The 27611-nt window shown below is 49.0% G+C and overlaps 1 protein-coding gene across 1 annotated transcript; it reads right to left on the bottom strand.

Annotated features, from left to right (window-relative positions):
• Window positions 1-355: 355 nt before the first annotated feature.
• Window positions 356-26979, bottom strand: hhip (hedgehog interacting protein). The gene is made up of 13 exons (XM_023799462.2): window positions 26282-26979; window positions 21949-22141; window positions 19034-19184; window positions 17860-18061; window positions 13046-13197; window positions 11845-12018; window positions 11251-11394; window positions 11003-11124; window positions 9262-9388; window positions 8922-9052; window positions 7932-8013; window positions 3884-4032; window positions 356-3355 (listed from the first exon to the last, which is right to left on the bottom strand). Exons 1-13 carry the CDS (start codon window positions 26549-26551, stop codon window positions 3159-3161), a joined length of 2094 nt encoding a protein of 697 aa, XP_023655230.1. The 5' UTR covers window positions 26552-26979; the 3' UTR covers window positions 356-3158.
• Between the last annotated feature and the right edge of the window lie 632 nt (window positions 26980-27611).

Below are 27611 nucleotides of genomic sequence, written 5' to 3'. Positions count from 1 at the left end.
CAATATTTAAACTTGTGGGACACTGAGGAACTATGTTACCACATTAGGATAAAATTTTAAAGCGAAGAACAACTGTGTTTCATCAGCCGTTTCGCCATCCGTACTTGAAAAGTGTAGACCAACTGTGTCCCTCGGAAGGTTGCTGGATCAAATCCCAGGGATTTCACCATTGGGCCCTCAAACAAAGTCCTTAACCTCCAATTGCTCCAGGAACTGTCTGACCCTGCTTTATTGAAACAAAGTACATCGCTTTGGATAAAATGTAGGTAATGTCATATGATGAGTTCAACACACTGAGCAGTATGTCACCTTCTGTCTGGCCGACAGACGCTGAAATAAGAACCTAACACGGGGCTGATCGGACATGCTATAAACTTTAATAGACAGCTATTTCAGAAAAGAGACCGAAGAGAATCCCAGTTATATTTACAAAAAAAAATGAAAATCCATATCTTCACAAGGTACAAACAATGTAGAGGATTTAAATAACCTTTGCATAACTACTTAAATAATGAAAACGATTACTCTATTCACACGGGCCATCTCAGCAGCTCTGATGCAAGATTCACATTAAGTGCTAAAATTATGGATTTTAAACTTACAGCATGGATTTTGTAGAATTTACTATTCCATATAATAATCAATAGCACACACATTTAGGACAATAATAATAATAATAATCATCATCATATTAATAATAAAGAAAAATAAACATGGTTTTGTTGCAATCAGAATCCCTATATAGAAATCTACAAACAGTGCTATGGTACAATTATCTCGTAATGTTACAAACCCTGATGATTTTAAGCACACTTTGGATGTGAATTCTGATTAGCACTTATACTCACACGCCGCGCTAAAGCGGAGGGCCAGTTGGGGTGGGAGACGTGGGACGTCTGGAGTGACGTGGAGTATGATATCGATCGGATATCCCTTGGTAGTGGATGTGGAAAGTTTCAGCTTCTTAAACATTCATATTATATATTTTAACAATGGCCACTTTTTACGACATCTGCAGTATGGCTAATTTATGATGTCACCACTGGAGTCTTCTGAAGTCTTTATATATCAAAATTCACGGCCTACAGCACACATGGTTATGAATCACCTCTTATTTACTAAAAATATCGCTTAAGTGTTTTGCATGTGTCATATGGGCTCCTCAGACACACTCGGCCTTACTGAACATGAGAATAAAATATCTGTATGCTCTCTGTCACTTTCATTATGTCCAATCTAATCGTTTTTGTAAAATAGCATGGCAAGCATGTCCATAATTTGGCTTGTCTCCAAACAGCTGAGCAGACAGATGCATTATAGGAGAATTACGAGATTGAACACCACGATATGGCTTGCATTTCAAAATGACAGAAAGACAGGGAGTATGTCTGGTTCACACCAGGTTGAGTTCTGGACAAACGGTTAAAATGGGCCTTTCTGGTATCCAATCAACACCGAAACCCAGGCACATGGGTGAGAGTAACAGAGATGACTAGGAACTTTTGACGAAAAGTGGGATTGCTAGGCGTTGACGCTAGGCTATTTCGAACAAGAAAATGTCTTACAATCAGCAAAAATGGCTGCTATTTCTCAGGTTAAGGAATCATCCATCTTGTCCATCACAGAACATAACCCATGACGTGTTTTCTCTTTTGAACAGTGTTAGAGACTAGGGTGAATTTGACCAGTATGTACGGCACATGAGCCGCGTAGCTGGGGTGTAAATCGAGACAGCTTGATCAACCGACACCTTGGGTCCAGAAGACCTTAGCGTTGAACATCTAAACTGTACACCATTGAAACGTGCCTGAAACCAGTGCTGGTGGATTTCAGTATCCAGCAGGGTCATGAGTATGTGGACACTGGACCCTGATGCCAGTGATGACCTTCATTCTACACCAAGCGAACTAGAGGAACGGTCTCAGAAGAAGAGAACATGACATGAACATATCATGAAGCAGCCTGGACGATCCTCATCGAATGAAAGAAAAGTAAAACATGTAAATTCAGTGGCACTTTATATAGAATATTTTCTCTGTTCATTTATTTGTTTTATCCACACTTCATCACTATCAATAGCCATAAAAATTAGTAGAGTTTTAAGCTTTGTGTTTATTCACCATGATGTTCTTTTACTACGTACAGTAAAAGGCTATTGGCTGTAGATTATAATTACATCACTACACTATTGAATTATATCTTCATTTGAAAATTTAAAATGCATAATTCTATAGCTTTGCGGGCGACGGGCGCTAATTTTGGGGGACAGGCCCTCGGGTGCCAATCTGCGGGAAACACAAGTGCCCAAGACGTTGTTTGTTTGTTTCTTTTTAAGTGACGGCTGTCACCCGGTGCTGACGTTCCGCCGCTTGCCGTCGGAAAGTCCGGACCCCTGGGAAAGAGCTCTGTCCCCGTTACCGGAGATGGCTGACCCCAGATCAGCACAGAGGAGGCGCTGCTGGTCGCCACAGCCCAGTCCATGGTACACTGCTGATGTTGATGAAAAGGCTGTTACCCTACAACAAATTAAAAAACGAATCTCTGCGGAAAATGTGCTTCTCTGATAAGCTCTGGGATATGGGTGTGTGTTTTTCGGATGGGGGGACCTCTCTCCATACAGGCACAGGCACGAGCCTCACCACCTCCCCCCCACCCCCCCCGGCCACCATGCAAATGTCAAACTGAGAGTAAGACTTCAGACGAAACACTCCCGATATTCCTTCATCTTGTCCATACAGAAGGTGTGCCTCCTTGCCAAGCTGCACCCAGGGTCTGAGAGTGAAGAATTGCTTCTTTTCCTGGAGGGTCGGGGGGGTCCCAAGAGTGGTGGGAAGACCAACAACAGAAGGTCCTCGTGACAGAGAGTCACTAGCGAGTCTTAGTGACTGGGAGTCACAGTCAGGGGACTGACACAAATCCAGGACAGATGTTGCTCAGAAGAGACACTCAGCCAGTGTCCAAGTCCTTATGTTGGGTGTGGGGGAGGGTGCGGGATTTGCCTTTTCATTTTCTCTGGCTGTTGCCCTGTTTGGGGGGGGTCCATTCGGTGGGCGCCGGCGCGTAGCGTTACGGGGCGTGTGGATTGGAGGCGTGATCAGCGGAGCAGGGGGTGATATCTGTGGCGTGCGGCGATCGAAGCCCCCCCCCCCAGCACCGGCCTACACGATGTAGCTGGTGAGGTCCAGCAGGTAGGAGGTGACGTCGATGAGGTGGTCCAGCAGGCCGTCTTTGGCCTCGGGGACTGGCTCTCCACGCTCGCCGCGCTCACACTGCAGGCCCGAGTAGCCGCTCTTGCACAGGCACACGTTGGGCTCCATGCAGACGCCACCATTGCGGCACGTGGGCTCGCACCGGGCTACAAATGACAGGAAGGCAGAGGGGATGGGGGTTAGGCCATCGCCAACGGCAACTGATTAATCTCAAAATTAAAAAGGGTGACGATACACGGGGCAACTTTTTCAGCGATGTTGCCGACCAGTGTTGCTTGGGCACTTTCTCAATGATAATGGGCAACAAATTTCTGTTTGAAAACCTTGACCAGGAGATCAGCAATGGGCAACTTTTCGTTGTGTAATCTGAGCCGCTACTCACTGCATGCTTGCACATGGGTCAGAATTCTACATTGGGGGGGGGGGGGGGGGGGGTGGGGTGGTTGGGGTATTTTACACGGCAACAAATTTCTGTTTGAAAACCTTGACCTGCAGATCAGCAATGGGCAACTTTTCGTTGTGTAATTCGTTATGTTATATTCACGTGTAACATTATTTCTCAGATGCCACAATGAAAATGTCAGAGGCACAACATTTAGTCATTGTCGCTGAACGGTTATGTGAGCGTGAGCGAGTATTAGGCCTGTATGGGGGGGGGGGGGCAGTGCACTCACCCACTCTGCAGAAGGGCCCCTCCCAGCCGGGGCTACAGCAGCACCTTCCGGTTGGGGTGCAGTGCCCGTTCTTGCACTGCCGAGAGCATGCCGTCCCCAGCAGCTCTGGGGGCTCCACCGTACGCTGGCATTCCTTGGGCAGCGGGGGCCTACAATGCAACACGGTGTTGGAGGGGGGCACAGTCAGATAAGACCTCATGTACACATGCATGTACAGCACAAATGCACGACATTATAATGCTGCATTTCACCCAACCCCAGCTAACAGCACACCCAACTCTATACCAGCATGTAGCTCAGCAGATTAGGACGTCATGTCTGTGACCACAAGGTTGTCGGGTCAAATCCCAGAGTTTGTTGGTTGTTTCACTGTCGGATCCCTGAACAAGGCACTTAAATCCTTAATGCTCTAGGGCCCTGCTTTCTCAATAAAAACTGCCTGCTAAATAAATAAAACGTAAAAATTTACAGTTGCCCCTTGTATCTGTAACAGGTAGTGCCAGAAAAGTTGAATCCATGTAGTTAATTTAAGGGCTTTAGTTAGTAGCCTGGGATGGACTGCACCGTGATTTAACTGCCTTTTCAGCCTCCGCTTTAATGCTGCCCCCTTTATGTATAGAATAGTATTCGAGGACCATGTGTGATGGTCGTTCATGATAGTGAAGGAGGTATCTTTACTCTAGATTTTATACCATTTCCTGAGGCAGATGGATTGTCCAACGTGCGATCACACGCACGCGCCCACGTGCACGCGCGCACACACACACACACGCTGTAATTGGAGCCCGGTGAGGGGGCTGCATTATGGTAGGGGCAGGCTGAAGTGCTCTTAGCCTGCGCATCCTGCGGCCGCATCGAGTGCATGGGAATGGTATGCAGTCTGTGTCGCCACGGTCAGAGCACCGAGGCAGGGGGGGGGGGATGCGGATTATACGCCGTGTTTGCAAACACCGGCGGTGTTGCTGATTTGATGTAAGCAAAAAAGACGAGGAGCGGGCGAGTAAATCTGAGCCGCTACTCACTGCATGCTTGCACATGGGTCAGAATTCTACACTGGGGGGGGTGGGGTGGTTGGGGTATTTTACACGGCACCCAGCCCCCCCCGTGCCCTGCCTGTGTGGCGGAAAGCCGGACGTGGGTCTTTTTGCAAACAAGCCAGGGGGTGGGGGGGATGGGGGGGGAGGGTTATCACCCTGACAGGCGCCGTGACGGATGGCTGGGAATTTCTGTTCCCATGCTCTCCTCCTCTCTCCTGGGCCGCTCTTTATACATACTTTATGTGAGATGGAGTTTTGTTGTGACAGGCTGTGCGCTGGTTTTTTAAAAAAAAAAAAAAAAAAGAGAAGGAAAACAGAGAGAGGGAGAGAGAGAGGGAGGGAGCTCCCGAGGATTCGGTAACGCCGTCCGCGGCGCAGGGGTCAGCGCTGCCCCCAAACAGTTTGTCTTACTTCCAGGGTGGTCATGAACACAACACCTGCCGTACCAACCCACAACAAAGCAGCTGGGTCAAGCGGCACTGTGGGAATGCATCAGGCGTGGGCGGGCCTCTCGCACAAAGCCGCAGACTGATAAATTGGAGGAGGGCAGGCTGATTAGCTTCAGACCGTCCAGCGCCGGCCTCTTCGGGACATGAATGGGGCCCGCCGGAACCGGCCCGGCGGGCTCCTTTGTTCGTCCGTCGGCGCGCCCGGCCCTGTGTGTCAGGAGTTCAGCTCTCTGCCGCAGGCTTGTGCGTATTTCAATCAGGAAACATGCCATGATGTTTTTTCCAAGCATTGAGCTGAACATAAATCCTCATCAGCATTTTTATTTTTTTTATTTTTTAAACAAAGGATGTGTCCTTAAAGGGTCATTTTGCCCTCGTACTGTTCTTGGGGATTGTTTGAGCACAACTGCTGTGCATGGTGGGTAATTGAGTAAAACAGCTGTTGAGCTCATGCAAAAGATGGCGGGGCGATTGTAGCTTAAGGCTTCCAAAGCCTGTAAAAACGACTTTCGTGACAAGGACAAGGAGGAGTCCGAGACGTCTTCCTTGGGTGGCGGGGGCCGGCATCGAATGGCAGGAAAACCGGCACAAACGAATACAACGCAAACATTCAAGGAAGTCTCATGACATCATGAGGTTAGGGTCAGCGCTTGGACATACAGTGAGTGTGTATGCGTGTGTGTGAGTATCCTGCACACGCGTGCCGATCCTCACATACTAAATAAATGGCCGTGTAAAAAATAAAAATAAAAAAAAAATAAAATAAAAAGGCTGAAAAACGACATCCTGCCTCAGGGTTTGTATTACAGCTGCTGGTGTGCACCACATCTGCCCCCCCCCCCCCGGTCCATGGCCATTTCCTTCTCCTCCCGAATCCTAACTTCCGGTGACGCCTACCCACAAATGGCTGACATTCCCAGAAGGCCTCTGCCCAGCATGGGGAACGAGCCGCAAGATTAGAAAATCCTCAATCGAGCATCCGGCCTCATAATCAGACCCTGCGCATCTCCATGTACACAAAAACAGGCCTCTTCAACTCATTAGCAGAAACCCCCCCCATAAGAGCACCGCACCCCTCGTCATTTGATGTTAGGCTAACGTGAAGTGCTCTTGGCCAAAGAACCTTCCAGGCGTCCCCACTGGGACTATACATGACACACGTATGTCGTGAGGTATCCCTGTCAGACCACCCTACAGGACAGCCTGGCAAAGGTCACGCCGGCGCCCCCCTGGTAACGAGATCCTCGGGACGGGCTTCTGGATGCGCGAGGAATCGACATCATGCCCCAGGACCAGCAGACTAAACATGCCTATAGATGGAGGAGGGGACTAACTGTGACAATGCTGAGAAACGCGACTGGTAAGGAGGATACGGATTGCTGTGGGGGGCAGGTTTTAGGATTTAAGAATAATTACAGAGAAATCGCCATGTGTCGTCAACACAGAAACAAGCTGGTCAGGTTCAAAATGAACAAACATTTTAATGGACAGAGATGGACATTCCAGGTCCAGAAAATTAAAATCCGGACCAAAATTTTGCTTCAACCAACCAGCCGGGGACTCTTCCCACTCGAATGATTGGCTGATACAAAATCTTGGTCTGGATTTTTACTTTCCGGACCTGAAATTTCCACATCTGTCAGTGGATGATTCGAAACACAGTACCACTGAAGAGGTTAAAATGGAGGGAAACTGTAATAGTATTGACCCAGAACACAACACATGCAACTGGTTTGAATGATGAAGGGGGCCTGTTTCTGCTTACTAGAATAATAACCCTAATAATGCTTTTCTTATGATTAATCTTCTGTATGAAGGCTGTATATGCCATATGTTGGAGGGTGTTCAAATTCAAACTAGCGCACAATCAAAAGGAGCCTTTATTGTGTGGACACGGTGCTTCGCAGGCCGGAACACGTGTTAGGAATTACACATGCAACGCGTGCACATGACACGCTTACACGCACGTGTGGAAGCGCCGCTAACCCCCCCGGACCACACGCCGCGTTCGTATCTGGGTGTCAGTCCCTCCAGGCGGGGACTGGGGAGGGTGAGGGAACTGGGTTATGGAATGTGGGGGCTGAACTTTGGGACAGTGAAGCACATTCACAGTTGCTTCACTACCCTTCACCCCCCGCCCCCAACAAAAACACGGCCCCAGGCTATCGACAGGTGTCTCATTTTCCCTCGAAGACCCACGGCGATGTTGCCATTGGAAATGGGCTACACTAACATTTTGAAACCGTACACCGTCTCTCTGGTTACCCGGCCGTTTGTCTTGGCCACCAGGGAGGCAGATGTGTGGCGAGTTGTTGCAGGATGAAAGCCCAAAGGCCCATTATGAGATGGTTTGGCTCGGTGCGCTGCCCCCTACTGGGCGGCAAGATACATGACATCTACCAAAGTCTGCCTGCCTGTATAAATAAAGCCTGCCTGAGTGACTGAGCGTAGAGACACAGTGAGCGAGACCTAAAGTGCTCCTGAACAGAAACTGCTGCTGGATATCCTCTGCCCAGTGTGTGCGTGTGTGAGAATGCCAACAGAGGGGGCGCCACACCGTACCTCTTTGGATCCACCAGTTTGTATAGCTTGCCATTATTGGACTGGGCCATGCTCTTGCTGGTGACCAGAATGTACACCTCACCTGCAGGACAAGAACACAGTGATTAATGACTTCTGGATGTTAACACTGGGTGGTGCAGCCTTTGAGAGAAGCCTTGGACACGTTCGGCGTTATAATGTTGAAATACACAGGAGTGGGTCTCGCATTTCTGGCCTCCGGCCACTGGGGGCAGCGCTCTTTGCTCACTCCTGCTGAGTCCCTGATGCTGCTTCTTGGGTGTGATGGTTTAGCAGCTGCGCTAATGCTAACACCCAAGCAGCCTTATGAGAACTCCTGCTACCGCATACGCAAAACGCAGCCTAGCGGAGATGCCGTCTCCCTTGCGCCCCCTACAGGCTGGCCTGGCCTCTGCTTTTTAGGCTGTTTGTAAACGACGTCAGGGCCAATCACGCGCTACTAGATGACCTCACTGGAATGCGCCGTGAATATCAGCTTCTGGTAGCTGCCAATCGCTATTCAGACACTGCATGCTCAGCTGTGATTCACCGGCAAGCGCCACACGGTGGGTTTATGCTTTTTTGAGAGTTATTTCTCTGTCAGCTGCAGAACTGTCATGTGAGCCTAAACCCACCCGCTCACATAAAATGGCTGGCCTCTCATGTCTTGGCGGCCACTCCATAAAATGGAAATTATTTTCTATTCCAGCCCAGGCAAGTTTATAAAAAAAACGTGGAGGGTGTTGGGGATGAGGGTCCTCCTACTCTATCACTTCAGACGGCCTTCTACAGACGCAGGTTGAAAATTTGCGGTTGACATCATTCAAATGATAATATTGCAGAAAGTCCATCTCACAAGAATCAGCTGCTTTCAAAATTCTCCTAGCTTTTTTTAAAATGAGAAATTAAGGATGAACCATAGCAGACCCCACAACCCTTGGTCCAACAGAACAATAAATGTAGTCTTGTTTTTGGGCTCAGCAAGATACTAACCCAACTCATCCTCCCCAAATCCCAGGATCTGTCCAGAGATGGAGCTGCCACACGTGCCGCTGCTCCCCACACACAGGGGCTTCTCCTGCCAAGGTCTGCCCGCTGACGGCTTCTGTAGGATGCGCAGGTTCCTGGGGCGTCACGGCACATAATGTTAGGCGGGTTAGACGGCCAATAGGAAGCGAGAACTGGGTCAGAGGTCACTAGTCAGAAAACGTCACACCATAATTACAATCACGTGCATTTTCTTTGTTGGTAATGTTGATCTTACAAGTGTCGGCCCGGGAGCGTGAGGCAACCGCCGCATTACCCACAATTCCCCGCGTTTTGAGCGACTCACCCGCTGCGGTCCCCGAAAGCGTAACTGCCGTAGAGCCTCCTGGACTGGCAGCCGCGGTAGATGAAGCCACCCACAGGGGCCGAGCTGCTGCTGCCGTAATTCAGGTCCAGGATCGGAGGCTCGTACTCTGGAAGGGGACACGGGAAAGTGGCAGACAGTCAGCCTGGACCGAACGGCAACGCCGGACCAGCGCAGGGAGAGAAGACTGATTTTCTCAAACTCGTGGGCCTGCCTAGAAAATTAAGGCCCATACGGCGACAGCCTTTATGCTAGAAAATGGCTGCATAATGTTGAAAATGCAAAAAAACTAACAATAACACAATTAGAACAATCACCCTTATCGATGGACACTGTTTAAATTGGCCTAACTGATCTAAATGTACATGGGTTGCATTTACAGGCATCTCAGACGTAAGAAATAATCAATCTGCTACACACTTGCCCTCCCCATTCGAGCTCTATCTGTCCTCAAGGTCCAGACAATGCAAACGTGTATTTTACTAGTCAGATTGCAAAGACGTTCTGTAACGTTTTCATAACCCTCCTTCAAATACAAACTTTTCTTCTATTTAGGAGCCTTCGATTCCTGTAAAACGGAAAATCTTACATTTCAAAGCTCTTTTCATTGCCAAAACACATCGAAGCATCGTGCGCAGATGCGCGAGATGTTAAATTAGCCCTAGAGTGTGGCGCAGTGTTCCGTGCTGCATCTGCCTGATCGCTGAGTGCTCAACCAATCGATTTTGTTTGTTTGTGCGGGACCCTGGAAAAAATAGACGTTTTCCGTCATTTTTCGCGATTTTATCAGCATGTGGGAAACTTTTTTAATTATTGCGGTGCACCCTTAGGAGACCAACAATGTCAAGCAATTTAAAAACAGCACTACATATTAGTGTCAGCACTTGGTGCTGAAATCTTTCTCAATCCTTTCAACATTTTTCAATGCAACTTCCATGAGACTCAAATTGCATGTTGGACATGCTGGTTTCCAACGTGTCAGGGAAGGGGCCTGAAACCACGACACGCATTTTGATGGAAAGGCCTTCAACAGTAGGCCCAGCTGGTTTTGTTTAGCCATGTGAAGAACCATCCCAAAGCTATGAAGAACCCCCCAGACTCTATAGACAGACTTAAATGACCCATCTTGGCGTCACATGGGTGTAAACGGTCTGCAGTCCGATCTGCGGTCTGCCCATGAGGCGGGATAAACGAGGGCAGTGTCCTTGAGTTGGGCTAGTCGGCACTGGATGGATTTTCTGTGGGGACACGGCATTTCTCTGTGAAGACAGTGCTGTGTCGCAATTTCGACCAGAATGACAACCGACAAACTATTGTTTTTTTCCCCCACACAGGAAATAGCATTTCTCCCTAAAGTATGGGACTGATTAAGCTCAGTCAGCATTATAAAGAAACAAAGTGAACACGACCATACCACTTTCAGCCCAAACCAAACCCCATCAACATCTTCTGAGTACATGGCACTGAAGTCACATGGCATTAATATCTTGATATTTGTATATTCTTATATTTTTCCATTCTTTAAACCTACTAATACCCGAGTATGGCTGAGGTATCACTGTAGAGATTCCTGCTCTTCTAGTACCCGGTCACATGATGCACATGGCACAAGGCTGGGAACACCTTCGTTGGGATTATATGAAAGCACTTCAAAAATAGATTCCAGAACTGAAGGTTGCAAAGAAACAGCTGGAAAGGGTTTCCGGAAACTCCCAAGGCTCACCGTAATCTTTTCCCTTGAGGACCTCGAGGATTCGCCCGCCGCTTGAGTTTCGACTGCTGGCATCGGTGCACAGGATCCGGAGGCTTCCGTTGATGTCCATGGGATGATGGTCTACGACACATCTGCAGAAGCCCAGAACGGAGCATCATAAGAGCTGATGGTACCACAGCCTGCTCGCGTTCAGCCACGCTTAGGTCTCGTGTGAAGAGCCGGCGATTCAGGAATGGGATCGAGGCCCGGCAACCCACCTGCCTGGATTATGCAGGCCGTGGGCAAAGATTTCCGGGGGCTGGTTTGTACTGTTGAAGTAAGGGTTGCTCCTGGGGATGGAGTAGGGGGTGTTACAGCAGTCTGTGTCCACATCCACCCGCAGGACGGCCCCCGTGAAGTCACTGGAGATGGATGGGTTACAGATGTGAGTGTAACGGGGAATTTGCACATGATTTAACTACCCGATGGCGTCTATAAAAATGTAAAACACAAAACATCACTAGGAAAAAACGAAAGAGGACCACAGGACTGAGGCCACACTCATCCAGATTTGAGGCACCTCTAGTACTTCTTACGAGCTGAGCTGGCGGTCTTTGGACATTTAAACATTTAGCAGACGCTTTTATCCAAAGCAACATGCAATTGAGAAAGCAGGCCAGCCAGTCCCTGGAGCAATAGGGGGTTGGGGGCCTTTTTCAAAGGCTGGACAACAAAATCATTCTGGCAACACTGGGATTTGAACCAGCAACCCTCTGATCACAGACAATGTCCCAACCCACTGAGTCACACACCACCACTGAGGTTTCTTTCGAGAGGTGACCTACAATGCCCGCCCCTCCCCCCCATCTCACCTAAGGCCGTCCATCTCCTCCATGTCATCCAGCGTGATCATGCCGTCACCTAAGATGATATACAGCAGGCCGTCGGGGCCGAACAAGAGCTGGCCGCCCAGGTGTTTCCGGTGCAGCTCGGCCACCTCCACCAGAACTCGCTTGGTTCTCACATCCACCTGGTTTGGGTTTTTCCTGCACGGAGAAAAGTGGATCGCTAAGTCAGCAGGCGTCGCTGTAGACCGAAGGTCACATGACCCTGGTCTGCCCCGTTACCAAAACACTGAGGGGCGTTGATGAAGCCATCGCGCATTACCCAATCCCTGCTGCTGGCCAGATCTTGACCAATGGGAGTTTCCCAACACTTCCATACCGAAAACCAAACTGATGCCACTAAACGCATGAAAGCTGAAATAAAATGATTTCCAAAATTTATCCTGCGTGGGTGAAGTTTATACTGTACAATGCTTTTTTATAGGTCATTTTAGTTTTTCGTGTATGCGCCATAAAAACTTTAGTTCTTCATGGGGCCAGATTTAATTGGCAACTCGTTAATCATATATATTTCTTACCCTTCCAGCTGTACCTCCCGAAGGGGAGGGACCTCAGCGCCATACAAGTTCAGTCTTTAATGATATTTTGGCCAATTTTTCATTCTCATTATTTCACATGTGCCTCTGTGCCAAAAGTACCGCCTTTGCGGGTTTTCAGCAGAACCTTCAGGCATTCCCTCCTACCCGGTACCGCCCAGATTAAGCTGCCAGATCCCTCGGAGGAGTTCTTAATGAATGTGTGAAAAGTGAAGTCCCCAAACGTGCAGCAGACCCCCGCCCCGGTCATACGTGATGAGCGAAGCTCTCTGGCCTCTTCGGGGCATTGTGCAACGCCGCCCAGCATCCAAGCACCAGGAGAACAACAGTGCGGCCACCATTAACGAAGTCACGTAATCACACGCAGCGATTACACGATTTTCCTATAAAAGCGCTGTCAGTAAACATCTCGCTGGCAAGCTAGTAACGGACTAGCGTCCAAACTAGCTAATAACGGACTAGCGTCCAAACTAGCTAATAACGGACTAGTGCACAGAACGGGGCAGTGACGTCAACACTATGGCCAAAAAGAGCTTCCCCGGGATATTTTTTCTCGTTTATTAATTTCTAGAAATTTCCAGAATGTTCTTAAAAGTTCCAGCAGAAACGTGCGGATTTTTCGGGGCCGTTACCTGGAGACTGTGTACTCCACCACTCGGAGGATGTGGTCGTGTGGCCCGATGGCCCAGCGCTCCTGGTTGGTGGTGTAGGAGACGTACAGCTTGCCGTTCTTCTTGTAATTGGGGTGGAATGCAAGGCTCAGGAGGCCCCTTTCATCTCCGCCCTGCAGTCAGACGAGACACAAAGAACTGCAAAGTTAATTATATTCTTTCACTCCGTCGCCTCTAGAATGGAGTCCACCCCCCTTCTCTTTCGCTCCTCATCTCAGCAAACATGTTACGTCCTTCTCTTCTTGTCTGCACGGACCCCAGAAGTGAGCAGGCCTTTCTTCGTGGCCCCTGCTGTGAGCTGATTTGTGTGCGTGTGTGATCTTTTCGGGGGTGGGGGGGGGACATGCCACAAACACTACCCCCCAACCCCGACCCCCTCACACCCCCCCGGGGGTGCCTGAATGAATTTATTAGCTTGCTCCAACCTTGCGGCCCACAATCCCCTCAGCCCCCCTTCGAAATTCACGCGGATGCGGCGGGAGAAACGCGGCGGGTGGAGAATGACCTGCCAGCTCCCACCGTCTTGGCGGCGTTCTCAGGCTACGCCCTGGGCTGCTTGCACGGTATGTAGACCTCCGCTTCACTCTGGAGGGAAGTATATCAGCTGCCACAGCCCTGGTGGTCTCGTCATCAATGCTAATGCTAATAAGCACCCATATCCTTTCAGTTCCCAGGTGTGTTTCTTTCACTTCTTTAAAGATCCGAGTAAAGTGTAAATGAACAAAAAATGTCTGCAGCCTCCTATACCGGGGCTGAGTCTGAATTATTAGCATTGAACCTTTACCTTAGCATTCTGCGTGAAATACACACACCTTCGAGCGTTAGCCACCGCTAACAGCGCTGAAGTTCAGTTAGTCTACAGCTACATGTCACATCACACGTGCTCTATACCATGATGAAGCCACTAACCTCAAAACGTCATCTTTCCCAGGTGGCACGAGAGACACGGGAGTGAATTCCATAAATGGAATGATGGCGGCACGGAATTTCCCGCCGAAACCGCCGCCGCCGCCAGTGAAGTCAGTGGCAGCAGATGGGAGTTTCGGGAGCCAGAGTGCAGCCTGTCACCTTAAACGTTGCAGTTCAGTAACCTGACTGGTAAATCCAATGGCGAGGGAAATCGCGAAAACCCTACTGCGCTCCCCGACTCGGACCACCATGAAGCTGCTGTAATTGTACTGAGATATTAACTTTCACCAACCGTTATCCCATTGCAACAGGGTCGACCAGAGGCAACAGGCTGCCATAACACAGGGGGGAAAAAAACAGCATTGACTTCTTTGAGAACACAGTTGAACTTTAGCATAATTTACTGAAGAAAAACACAGAGACGGAAACTTCAGAACATCAATCATCAGTGATTTACTGTAAATGCTACAGTTTGTTGAGAGTCTCCATATTAGAGTAACTATGGTAACGCAGAGACCGTTAAATATATTAGCTGTTTGGGGTTTTAAGTCACGCTGCGTCCTATTGGTGCCCGAGGTTCCCATCAGCCCTGTGCTGTGACCTGGCTCTGCTGAGTGGTCATGGCGGGGGGGTGAAGCCCCCCCCCCAAGCACCAAGATAATGGATGATGATGTCACCGGCCACCTCCTATTCTCGTTAAACTCCACAAATCACGTCACCGCGTCCTATTTTTTACGATCTCATTCAGGCCCTCTTGATTCAGGCCCTCTGCCTCCGGGAATGGCGCCTTTCCCCTACACACTCGCAGCTTTCCTCCCGCATGTAGGATCCACCTCCGACATGGGTACGCGACACGGGGAGGCGCCATGAAAACAGGGTTAATCCTCCAAGACCCCCAAAGTTACGGCCAGTCTGGAACAGGGGCTGGCATGCCACACGGTGGCTACCGTTTCAGTCCCGGAGGCAGCTGCCTCTCGGGCCCCGTCTCACGGTTTCGCATTGTTGTCCAGCACCTTTTGATCCTCATTGGCTCGGGCAGCCGGACAAAGGGAAATTCCAGCGGAGCCGATTGGAGAAAAACAAAGCGGCGTACCTCAAAGCAACGGGCACGCTAATTCAACCCGCTCCGCTCACAAAGGAGCTGAAGGGCCAACTTAAATCCCCTCTCCACCTGTTAACACATTAACTAATCCTATGGTAGGGGCCGGACGTAAAATGAAGACCTTTCCATTCTCCATTAGCGTGGAGAATCGGGGCTTAAACCCGAGTCCGTAACTTCCCCACTTATTGGTCAGAATACTGATTTACTTTCTGTCGTTAGCGAATGCTGTTAGGGAAAGCTATGCGCTAAATGCTATTAGCGAATTAACCGCGTGCAGCTGCGATACCTTGTTTGAGCTGTGCAAAACGAAAGGCGCTTTTTTTTACTACTTACTTGCGTTTTATAGGACTGTGGACGATTTATTGATGCGAAAACTGCATTTTAGCGCGGTACAGCCTCAATGTTTCCACAACAGTCAGTCGCAGTCACCAGGCTGACGCAGACCAACAGCTGCTCATACAATGTGACAAAAACAATAACACTCTGAGGACCGTCCTGCTCCTTCTAGAAATTTTATATTACAGCTGGGCCTCGTCAGCGGCCTGGTACATTTCTCTGCCCCCTTCCCCGTGTCTCTCGCAGATGTTTGGCTTTACGCTGTGTTAGCTGCCGCAGGCTAAGTCAATTGGGCGCAGGAATTCCATACTCCATTTCAGTCCATAAATATTTTACTGTGGCGGGCTTGTTTCTTAGCCGTTTCGTACAATAATTGCTGTTAGACAGTAAGGCGGATTTACATAATAAGTGTTGATATGTGAAAAGCCATCTGGAGGTAGTTACTGTCATAACCAGTTACAGGCCGCGTAACACCACGCAATCGGCTAACGAGTGAAACACGAGAGATCGCCGCGCCCGGCGTCTTCAAGACGTAAGAACCAGAGTGAAGAATAACTAGGCACTCCTGGCGCCCAGTGGCATTGTGGGAAGCGATGGAGGATAGACATCTCCGTGTGTGGGATCGCAGAGTGGCCCCTACCCCACCCCTCCGGCAGGCATCCCAGCGGAAGGGAACTGCCAGAGTTCCCGAAACGCATTACCCACGGCCCTTTAATAAGAGGGTACGGGGATATCCAGTTTCGGAGAACACCCACCCTGACAGGTCATTGTTTTGCAGCTAACTTAGGCTAATAGGCATCAGGAGACCCCAGATGAGGAAACACAGAACATTAGAATCAAAGCTTGTTCGCATACAATGATAAAATATATCTCTTCCCCTGCCCACTGCAACTACCAGCACTGGCGTCCACTGGGGACTGTCCTCCTCAGTGTCCTGTTGATGCGGACGTTTAGGTAAACAGGCCATTGGAGCGCAGCTCCGCCCTCCAGACTAACAGCCAACATCACAGAATGGGGCTCTGGGGAAGGCCGCTGGTAATTGTCATAATGGTTATTTTATCCGCAACCAATTAACTTTAATGATGATAAGACCCCCAAGAGCTGTTGCATGTCCATTCCTCAGGTCTGTTTGAGTCTCTATGACCCTGCTTCCCCCCCCCCCCCTCCTTCCTGGGGGTATGTCTCCTACATAAACTTCCTGTGAAAATGCGTCTCCCCTCTTGGGTGCGCTATCTAAACAAATCGCCTCTGGACCCGAGCCACCACGGGTAAGCGTACGACAGCAGCCACAGTGAAGACCGACATCCTTAATTTCTCGGTATTTAAAAATGTGTTCAGATGCAGCTATTTAGCGTTCTGTTCCAGTGCATATACTGCTTTTAATCTGACTACTACCGTGTTCTTTGTGTGGGGAGTAACTCTGTGTTCTGGGTCACATTAACCGCTAACCTTTAATAGACTGCATTTCAATCCCGAAAGAAAGAATCCACCTTTTCCAAATCATAAAAAAGCACAAGCACTGGCAGTATTTCTTCTTAATTTGATTCCCGGGGTGTGCTCCTCTTTGCCTAACTGCCCTGAAAAGATGCCAGACCAGTACATCAGATTGTTTCTTTTTGGGGGGGTGGCGGGGGATGCTGGCCCAGGTTCCCGCTTTCTTGAAGAGGGACTTCCGAGACTGTGGGAGGTCAGTGGGAGTAAATGTTGGTGGCTGTGTGTGTGGGGGCGGGGGCTAATTCTTTTTAGAAGAGCAGAAGTGCCTGCGGTTTCCTGACTTAAAACCAGCTCCTGGCTGAGGGATCCCCGGGGGTGTTTAACCTCAGGCTACGCAGAGTCATTCATCCCACACTCCTTTTTCTTTACACCTGGCACCGAAGAGGCTGGAAGCCCTCGATGTGGAAATGACATGAATGAGCCCCGCTGAGAGGCAGACGGACAGCATGGTGGTCAGGGAACTCCTCTCTGGCGCTACAATAGGTCAACGAACCACACTATAAGCCACGTGAGATGGATTAGATAAAGTCATCTAGTTAATATTCAGTGGCTGGCTCAGTGGGTAGTTAGACTCCCATCCCCAGCTCTGTGCTTGTGGCGATTGCCCCTGTGTTTATCCAGGTTTTTCTCTGGGTCCCCTGATTTTCCCTGCTAAGGTCCAATATCCCATCCAGACTGTTCCACGTCTTCATTTCCTGTGCTTTCACACTCACTGCAATCCTATACTGTGTAGGTGGCTGGATGAAGAATGGATGGACAGAGTGCTTACGGAGTCTGACTGATTCTGGGTGCTCCCATTTGGACTGATTTCTGAACCCAAGCCTTAGTCCACTGGTAACCAAGTAGCAAGGACCACACAAACACTTGCCAAGTCCTCAGGGGACCTTCTTACTGCATGCTGTGACTGGGTAGGCAGTGGTCGATGGAGTCTCACCTTCAGGCCACTCTGGACCAGCTTGTGGATGTCTAGGAAGGGCTCGTGAAGCAGCTCCATGCCGGGGGTCAGGATATGCACGTAGCCCTCTTTCTCTAGCAGGAAGAGGCGCTGGGAGCCGTCCCCGCAGTGCACTGCCCCCACCAGCTGCCGCAGGCCGCTCATCACCTCCCGGACGCAGTAGCAGTTGTGCTTGTGCTTCCTGACAGATGAGGGAGGAGCCGGCCGTTACCAACGGCAACCGCACCATAACATCCGATGCCAGCTGTGACCAGGCGGGACAGTGACACGTTCTGGCGCCACCCGCTCACAGGAAATGTGCTCACAGCGTTGCTGTTAGAAAGTGACCCTAGACCACACACTAAAGCAGGGGTGGCCAATCTTATCCGCAAAGGGCCTCTGTGTGTGCAATTAACCATTCCCGGCGAAGTGTCGAAACATGACCTCAGTTCACAAGTCGCAGCAAGATACCGTGTCATTTGACCTTCAAGGGGGGGAACCTCTTTAACTAGGAAGCCCATCTGGTAACTTCAATATGACAGGTACCCAGAATTCTTGGCTTATTGTTATTTTGACTTGCCAGGGTCCCGTTAAGTGAATCCCCGAATGAGACGGACTGGCGCTAAGATGCTTCGGCGCTGAGAGAGGCTTCAGGGAGCTGCGATCTCCTACTACATCTTGGCCTTCCAGGAGGGGCTGCATGTACCAGCTCAGCCATCCCAGGGGCCTAATTACAGCTCTTTGGAGTGAAGGGCTGTTGGATAGGGCAAGCACCGTCGATGAGAAACGAGGCTGGGCTGCCCGCCCGTTTCCGCGGAGATGGCACTCTCCACCAGGAGTGGTTCGGGGCCACAAACAAAAGACCAAAGCGTCCATGAACCAATCAGGGTGGGGTGTGGTGGGGTGGCAATAGGGGAGAGCTGCAGCTGAAGCACTTTGATTGTACAATTAAAGCTGCCCAGATTTCCCATTGAATAAATGGTGCTCTCTGGAGGCAAGAGGATGGGGCCGAGGTGGATTCCAGCCATGCTCATCCACCTATTGAGGTGAGCCATGCTCCTAGGTAGGACCCCCGCCTTTGCCAAAGAGTCAGCCATCTCAGAGCCTGCTCAAGTCATGTGCCTGTACCGCGCTGACTCACCAACGAACAAGAAGCGAGTCCCTCGAGACGAACCTGTTGATGTTCTCTAGCTTCTCATCCTCCAGGTCCAGGTAGTTGGTGGTGGGACCTCGTGTCTGCTGTCGGTGGAAGTCGGGGAAGCACAGGCCATTGTCCCGTCTCCCATAGTACTGGCAGAATTCGTCCACATCTGCTTGGAACAGCTCTGCAAAACGCAGAAGTGCGACTTGTTATGATGTAACACAAGTTCAACGTGATGACACTATATCCCTATACTAATAAACCCAATGTCATCATGGAAACCTGTAACTCATGGTTGTGCATGCGCTTAGAGCTTCGGAGACATGCTGGCTCAGCTGAGCCAACTGGACTTCCGAGTCGTAGCCCAGCATAGACCCTGAAATCAACCCAGATTTCATACACGCAATGGACTCAATACCAAGAACGTAAAGATCGTACTTCTGGTCCTGGCAAGACCAGTCTTGCTAACTTGCCTTCCAAGAATGAACTTGGGCTGCAATTACTCATGGGATTGGCCTCGTTTGGCGAGGATGCAACCGATGTATCCTTGAGTGGGGCGAGAATGACATCTGGGGATTTTTACCATCCTCTGTACTTCTGTTCTTGAGTATTGGAACTGGTCTTTGGCAAGGGGAGATGACGTAATAGGTGTACATGAGAACACAAGTACGGTCAAGTATGCATATACACCCAATGAGAGCACACTAATCTCATGATCTCCATTGGCACAGAGCTTTCAGGTAGCACTGGCTTAGGTCAGGACAGATTGAATGAAAACTTTCAAACATGGAGTTGGACATCGGCGCTATGTAGTAAGATTTATAAACTGCAAGGAGCACTAGTTGCTGCAACTTCCAGAAGCCGTTTGACCATAACAGTGATTCCAAAGCTTCGACTGACCTTGAGATGAGAGAGACAGTGAAAATATGTGTAGACTCAAAAAAAAAACAAACACCTGAGTGGAAATTTTGCAAGCTATAAAAAAGTAAACCTGTTTTTTCCTCTGACAAGCCCTGGAGAGGCTTCAGTCCTTGAGGCCACTGGTCTGATGCATAAACACATGTAGAAATGATCATCTGTCCTTTCATTAGTTAGGTACAGGACCACAGTGGGTCAAGTCCATGATGACCTAAACCGTGTGAGCTTCTGAATCCAGAGGATGGACTGTTCACCGGCGACCAGGATGAGAAGAGGAGAGTTCATCAAGCAATTTCTCCAGGGACATACCTGTGCCACGTCTGTCAGCACTTCGGAAATTAAATTATTCATCTTAAAGATCTTGGAAAGTATGCACCAACCTGTTTTTCTCTACCAGACTCACGAATTTTACTTTCTTGGAAAAGTGTAAAACTGGATCCAACTCAATCAAAAGTCTCTCCACGACCCGCATAATGAATTAAATAAAGACATCCAAGAAACTGTAAAAACTCGCAGTATATGCCGACGTGCAATCAATTTTAATCTCCCTTAAACAGACAAGTACACAAATAAAGATTGTGGCTTTACCGAATGTACTACGGAAAAAAAAAGAAAAACGTCTCTGAAACTTGAATTATGTATGTTTACAAAACCGTCCAATTTAAGCAATTTATGGCCAGCTGCTCACATAAACACATGGCAGAACATACCACGACATGCCGCGGCTGCCAGTCTGCAGTGCAGCGCTTCCTAGCCTTACCACGATCCTCCCCTGCTACATCCGCGGCACTCGCGGCTCTGCCGGGGCCTCCATCTGGTTATCTTCCAAGGCAACCTGGGTGGCCACAGTGGGCACTTGACATCTTCACTTCAGCGGTTTTTACGTACACACAGCCTCTCGTAGAAAAATAAATGTGTCATTCGTCACTGCATATGCTGACGCGGGGTGGCGAAAGCTGCCCCTGGACCTCCAACTCACACCCCCTCCACCCCCAAGCCCCGTGGTTGCACGGCTGGCCCGGTTTACCTCCAGGCCCCTCTGATGGCAACTGGACGGTGACCCTCTCCCCTCAGGGTGGCCGACCGTACGCTTAAGCAACTCCATAATGTAATCCGAACGTGCAATTAGTGGGTTTCTGTTTGCGTCTCTCAGCGGATCTAATCTGTTATGGATAAATATGGGGTGGGGGCAGGGGGAGGGTCGGAAGGCCGGGCCACGTGCTGTATTGTTAGCTGGGTATGCGCTAATGAGCTAAGGGCGTGACGCGCAACAACAACATTTGTAGAGTAGGTTGCATTTCAACAACAATGGAATACAATATCAAATTATTACCCCAACCCCAGAGGAGATATAAAATCCTGCCTGATAGAAATGTGGCCCAGACTCAGACCACGGAGTTCAGTTCTATTTGGACTGCTGGCGGTTCTGCCGGTTTTAAGTTTTCATTGCATTCGCCACCAAGAAAAACAAACAACGTGCGAGGCAGCTCCCCCGGTGGCAAGGAGGACTGGGGTCAGTCACGTCTAGACTGTATCCAGAACCGACACACCTAGGAATGATCAAGCAGGTATCGGGGGGGTGGGGGGGGGGGGACACTGACGTCAGACCTCCAGGACTGCCAAGGGGCTGGGAGGGAATGAAGTAATGGGGCCATTCATTTTCAGCTGGAGCAGACAGCCGCCTCTCCTCGGGGCAGAGGAAGAGCCAAAATGCACATTTTCAATCAAGGCAGGACACTTCTATCCAATGAATGTAGATTCTCACAATTCTTCTGCTTTCCCGGCTTCATGGTCCAGTCTACCAATGTCTCACGAAACCCCAAAAGCAATAAATCCACATCTTTCAAAAGCTCTTTGCTATGGCGAGGATGTCTGGTGGCTGCTTTAGAGCAGTAAGGGCTTATTAATCCCGGGGTCATCCACCTGGATGCCTGCGGGCATCACCAAGCCGTGAGCTTGCATTCAGGAGTCAGGGGTCACGCACACGTGTGGGCGTGGCTGGGAGAAGAGAAGCAGTTTGGTGTGGTTACCTGGTATGCGGCCCCTGCAGGTGTAGTAGAACTCCCGGCAGTAGTCATGGCAGAGCCGGGGCAGGCGGGGCTCCGGGTGCAATGCGGCTGCGGGGGCCGGGGCGTGCAGGAGCACCTGGGCATGAGGCGAACAGCGGGCGCATTTGATCTCGTCTAAGAGCCGTGCGCACTCTGTGTTGTTGGTGGAGAAGACCTGGGATGGGGCCAGGCGAAAAAGGGGGAACGAACAAACAAGCAAACAGATGAGACAGATGAAAAAGAGGAAACAAACAAAACAGCCTGCTTGTTTGTGACAAAAGTCACTTTGGCGTTAACGAGGACCGGGGTCGGCACAAAACAGTCATGCTGTGCCCGACCCACAGAGAACGGCCTGAGCGGACTCCAGGGGAAATTAGCCGGAGTCGTTTATGTAGCAAATTAGCTGAAGCGAGACGCGGGATTATCTTTCCGGCCCGGTGCCGCTCCAGCGGCACGGGCTGGTGCAGGACAGCCCTCGGCAGCGTGTGAGGTCCTGGCGTAAACACTAATTAGGAGTCGCGCGGGACCCATTGCTCCGGTTTCTGTATCAACAAATCAGCAGCCTGTCTGGAGCAATAAAGCCCTCGGCACAAGCACGCGTACCCTGTCCAGCTGCCCCTGGTGACTTTGACGGGCGCTGTCATAACTGGGTCTTCATCAAACCGCCGCCGGGTAAACAGTCCCCCAAACAGGGGCTGACGTAACTGGTAGCTCGGGTTAGCGCGTCTCCCCCTGGTCGCGTCTGTCCAAACAAATGCCCCAAAAGTAATGCGCGCAACGGCACGTGCCGGGGGCACTGACGTCAGCCCCACCTTCACAATGTGGGCCTATGGTGGCCTTTTATGTCCTGTGCTTAGCGAGCGGAGGGAATGAGTCACGCGGTGTGACACGTATGGCGTTTCAGAAAACATGCGTGTGAACAGGGGATGCCGAAAGAGACAGAAAGGGGGGGGGGGAACAGGGGAGGGATGGATGGAGAACGCAGCTCCCTATCCAAGTCTTTCTTTTTCCGAGGGTTACAGGTGAGATTGCAATAGAATCTTCAGATGACAATAAATCTTGACCGAGCCGAAATACTAAACTAGCACTCATGACATCCTCATGACAATATAACTCCATGCTCACACCTCCACCGGCTAATCAACGTGTAGCGTGGTATGTAACGATCCACCCTTTGCCTGATTTAATTTATAAAGCACCTATAAATCAGCCGCTTGTATCATTCATCAACGGGCCCCACGCCAAATACGACAGCGAGGACCGAAACTTTGCAACCTGCGTTGATTTAGTGGTTAGCATAGCTGCCTTTGAAGGAGTTGACCCACATCTGATTTCCAGCTAAGATCCTGCAAAGAATTTCTTTTTTTTTGGGGGGGGGGGGGGGGGAGCAGGTTAGGATGAATGCTGTGTCTTCAGTCAGAAGGTTGCAGGATCAAATCTAGGGTCAGCTAAGTAATGTTACAGGTGGGCCCCTAAGCAAGGCCATTAAGACCTCCCCCCATTTTCTCCAGGCCTGCTTTCTCAAAAAAAAAAGAAAAAAAAAGTATGCCGCTTTGGATAAAAGGATCTGCGACATAAAAAAAATGTTAGATCTCAGAGTAACGGTACACGAATGACCGGCAGAGATGATTTGCAGTGACGAACACCTCCACCGGACTGCTCCCATCCCACAGATGCCAAACTGACATTTCCAAGAAAAACGTAGACCACTTACACTTCGACGCTGCGAACCGCTTAACATCCCTAGTGCAGCACCTGGCAGCCAGATGCCAGTGGTGGATTTCAGGACAAGAAACATATTTATAAATCTGCTGCCAGTAAAGAACTATGTCACATCGATCATAGTTATAGGTCTGTATGCAACTTGTGTGTAGGGAGTGTAACCAAACTGGAGATGGTCTGCATGCCCCTTGCATGGTCCATTTAAACTGGAGTCACTTAAATCCGAGGAGTTATCTAGCTAAGAAAAATCCTGCTTCGTGATACAGGCCCCCGGTTAGGACATTCCCGCCTTTGCTCCAGGCTCTGTTTACAACACCTTCGCGTTAAAAAAAAAAGACACATTCGGGTGTAAGTGAGTCATTTTTACGCTGTCACGTCGTCTCCCCTAATCTGTCTCTTTACGTGGTGTCTTACCGCCCCCGGAAGGCGTGCGCCTCGCTCTGATTTGTTATTCTAAATTGACCGTGGACTTACAGTATGGGGGATTGGCACCCCCGTCCCGGGGCCGGAGCATTTGGGTGCACTCAGCCATGCCCTGTGCCCATATGCCACGCGGGATCGGCTCCAACACTGCCATCACCCTCACCAGGATCCAACTGGACGTCTCACAACATCTCCTCCCCCCCCCAAGACTCAGCGGTCTCCCTCAGCGCAGCCGCAAAAAGCCTGGATGTTATAAATGTGCTCCCGTCAGGCTTCCGTCTAACAGCTACGGGATTCCGCACGTGTGGCTTTATAACCAGTAAAGACGCACTCCGAATACTGGTTCATGGTTTTCCAACGACGGCTACCAGCAGCACCGTAATTTGCATAGAGGCAGGCGATTAATCATGTCTCAGCTGCGATAAATATTTACGATGTTGCCATTACGTTACTATGAACAAAGTGCTGCGATTAAAAACTACTTTTTGCAGTCGCTGTTATACCTGGGTCTTTATCAAACCGATATTATATAAACAGTTCACTCAAGGGAGGTTGACGTAACCGAGCTGTTAAGCTTTAACGCCGAACTCCAGTCATATCTGGACAAGTGGTGTCTGGCTGAGCAAACGTACTAATGTAATTTATCCGAGGACATCATCAAGGGCTTTCAGTAAAGCATTTAAAAACATAATTTGCGTGGTGACAGCGGTATGCTCTTGTATGTTCTGTAAGTATGCGGGAATGATAAACTGGGGTCGTATCGCGATTATCCGCAACTATATTAACGTTTATACAAGTCGTATAACAACATGCATCATAAATAAGAAAGCGCACAGCAGGACTGAAATGATACCAGTGCTAGAATATTTTACACTGAAATAAAGTATCTTCTTATGGTCATCTGGGAATCGGTGTAAGTTTGTGAGGGGGTTGGGTTGCCCTATAAACGGCATTACCCCATGGTCAGAACTGAGGACTGAAGGAGAATGATGTTCCCCAGCTACACCCATTAGCGAAACCAACAAACACAATGGTATTGCTGTTATTCTTTAGCCATAAGCAGAAAGACTCCGTGTGTGGGCAAGCGCTGTTGTAGGGAGGCGGATAAGTCGACCCCTTTTTGTTCTATTGATTTTTGCCTATTTGCATGTCTTGAGCAAATTAAATGATGCAATATGGCTTTTTGTCACAAAACAAAGTGAGCTCCCACCCAGTCACATATGTTGATTCGCCGGACCTGTTTACATGAGAATGGGGGGAATTCTACCGTGAACTCGGCGAAATGTGAATCTGACCGCTTTTTGTTTTATAATTGCATCAGGGATGGCAACTTTCTTCCCCCCTCCTGAGCCACCGGGAATCTTTTAGCGTTATCTTACAGAAACACGCACTCGCCTCGATAACGCGCATTAAATGGAGATTAATGTGCATATCTTGTGAGTTTATGTCAGGCGCTCGTGTATTTATGGGACAGCCGTTCGCGTTCACTGATCGGAGCATTTGGAAAACACTTATCTAAAAGTAACTAGGACTGATCTTTATGTCGGGACGCTAACTATCATTATTTCAGATTAATGAGCCTTGCAGCTGCGTATTATTATTATAGATCTGTTTTTGCATGCACAACAGTACAGCGATTCTAAACTACATCATGCAGAAGGAAAACCCTGGAAAGCCCTATTTTGGCGTCTCTCATTTTAGCTTTGTCCGAGCACGGACTCTGAAATCGAATCAGCGCAGCCCCGAAGCCGCGGCGGCTCCGGGTCGCTTTATAAGCCGCACTTTTCCGCTCAGCGTGAACGCGAAAGGTTAGAGAGCTATAACCATGGTAACACTGGAACGCTGTGCTCGCGCCCCGGCCAAGAAAAGGTTCCCTACTTCTGCCCTGCTGTCTTTTCGCTCCCGTAACACTGTTGTTTTTCTGCGCAGTTATCACTGTTCTCGCAATTACAAACTGCATAGCATTTTGATGATCCCCGAGCCCCGCACAAAAAGCATTTGGAAACCGATCATCAAGCTACGGCTCCCATTTACAAATGGTTATTTGCAACGTTGCACAATTTTGTCTCCAAAGATAAGATGCAGAAAACGCAGTTATGCATATCTCCCCGAGCGTTGTGAAATACAGAGACTCATCTAGGCATGCAAGAATGCAACGTGCCGAACATACCCTGGCGTCTCGCCGGTGAAGAATCTGATAGGCGGCTCTCCTGGTGGGACAGCAGGACACGCGAGGGTACAGTCTGTGACAAATCTCCCCGCTGCTGCCGCTGTCCACTGACAGTTTTCTCTCTCTCTTTTTCAGGCGCTTCGGTAGGCTTCCATCGTAACATCTCCTCCTCCTTGGACTAACTTCACCCTTTTCACCGAATTTTGCATCACCACATTCCCAGACGTTAACCGCGATTGCCAACACCAGTACAATTTTTAAATGTTTCATGCTCAAAATGCTTTAGCAAAACAAAAATTAAAAAACGGCAAATGCAACTATTTATCTATATGAAAAAATAAAATGCTAAGATTTTTGTTACGAGAAAGAGGTAAACAATGCTTATAATAATTTACTTGAATATATATATGCATAAAGAAATCTCTATTAAATATATTTAAAAGAAAATAGTACTTAAAAATAAATAAATTGAAGTGCTGGTTATGATGACATAACACAGAAATAAAAACAATATCTGATATTAAAATAAAACAGTGTTTTGATGTCAGCTTAACTTTTTTGCCTTTCCATAAGTTAAATTCCGTTACTGCACAGTGGTTGGTGTGTTAGGTCAAAAAAGTAGCACTAAGTTCACTCTCACTGGACCTTCAAAAACGCTCACATGTTTCTTTTTGCTTTCCTCCTTCTTTTTAACTAGCGCGCGAGAAGAGGAGCGAGCGCGGTGACGTATCACAGAATTAGCGAGTGCGCGCCTTTTGCCCACTCGCGTACGCGCTGCGGGGTGGGTGGGGGGTGGATTACCTGTCAAAGCGGAGCATCGCGCCTCTGTTGACAAATTTAAGCGCTGAAACTGGTCATAAAATGAGCCTGTAAAACGGCTCTTTCATTCACACTGCGAAAATACTAAGAATGCATCTGAAGAATCGTGCCTTTGTTCTGTTTGCTACAGGCTACACATAAAAAGATTTAACACGTTGCATTTCATGGAAACTTATTTAGACTTTGAGCCGATTTAAGGTCTTATTTGTATACACGAAATTATATGCAGAAATGTCATTTGACACTAACGCAAAAACGTATGTCAATAAAATTACTCCTCGCCTGGTTTTAACTATAATAATATAATAACGAGAGAGAATTAAAAGTAATTACCAGTGGCTATTATATAATGTTTCGTATATACTCATAACATCACGGCATACGTATTTATACATGAGAATACGCAAGCTTTCTTCGTAAAATGCTTCTTTTCTATTTCATCGCCTTCAAATGTTGTTTCAGCAATCACAGATGTTTGTTTGACTTAGAACTACAGTCCTGCCGTTTTTCT

Source organism: Paramormyrops kingsleyae, chromosome 25 (genome assembly GCF_048594095.1).
Source record: "Paramormyrops kingsleyae isolate MSU_618 chromosome 25, PKINGS_0.4, whole genome shotgun sequence".
Taxonomy (NCBI): Eukaryota; Metazoa; Chordata; class Actinopteri; order Osteoglossiformes; family Mormyridae; genus Paramormyrops; species Paramormyrops kingsleyae.
The sequence above is the reverse complement of the archived record's forward strand: the minus strand, read 5'-3'. Positions and strand labels throughout refer to the sequence as shown.

Bases quoted from the DNA above. Each gene is read 5' to 3' on its own strand.
- hhip (XM_023799462.2), bottom strand. From the start codon at position 26,551: ATGAAACATTTAAAAATTGTACTGGTGTTGGCAATCGCGGTTAACGTC. The intron at 11,125-11,250 runs GTGGGTTGCCGG...GGGCTTCTGCAG, and splicing joins GGCCTGCATAATCCAGGCAG to ATGTGTCGTAGACCATCATC. The intron at 3,356-3,883 runs GTGAGTGCACTG...TGTCATTTGTAG, and splicing joins GGGGCCCTTCTGCAGAGTGG to CCCGGTGCGAGCCCACGTGC.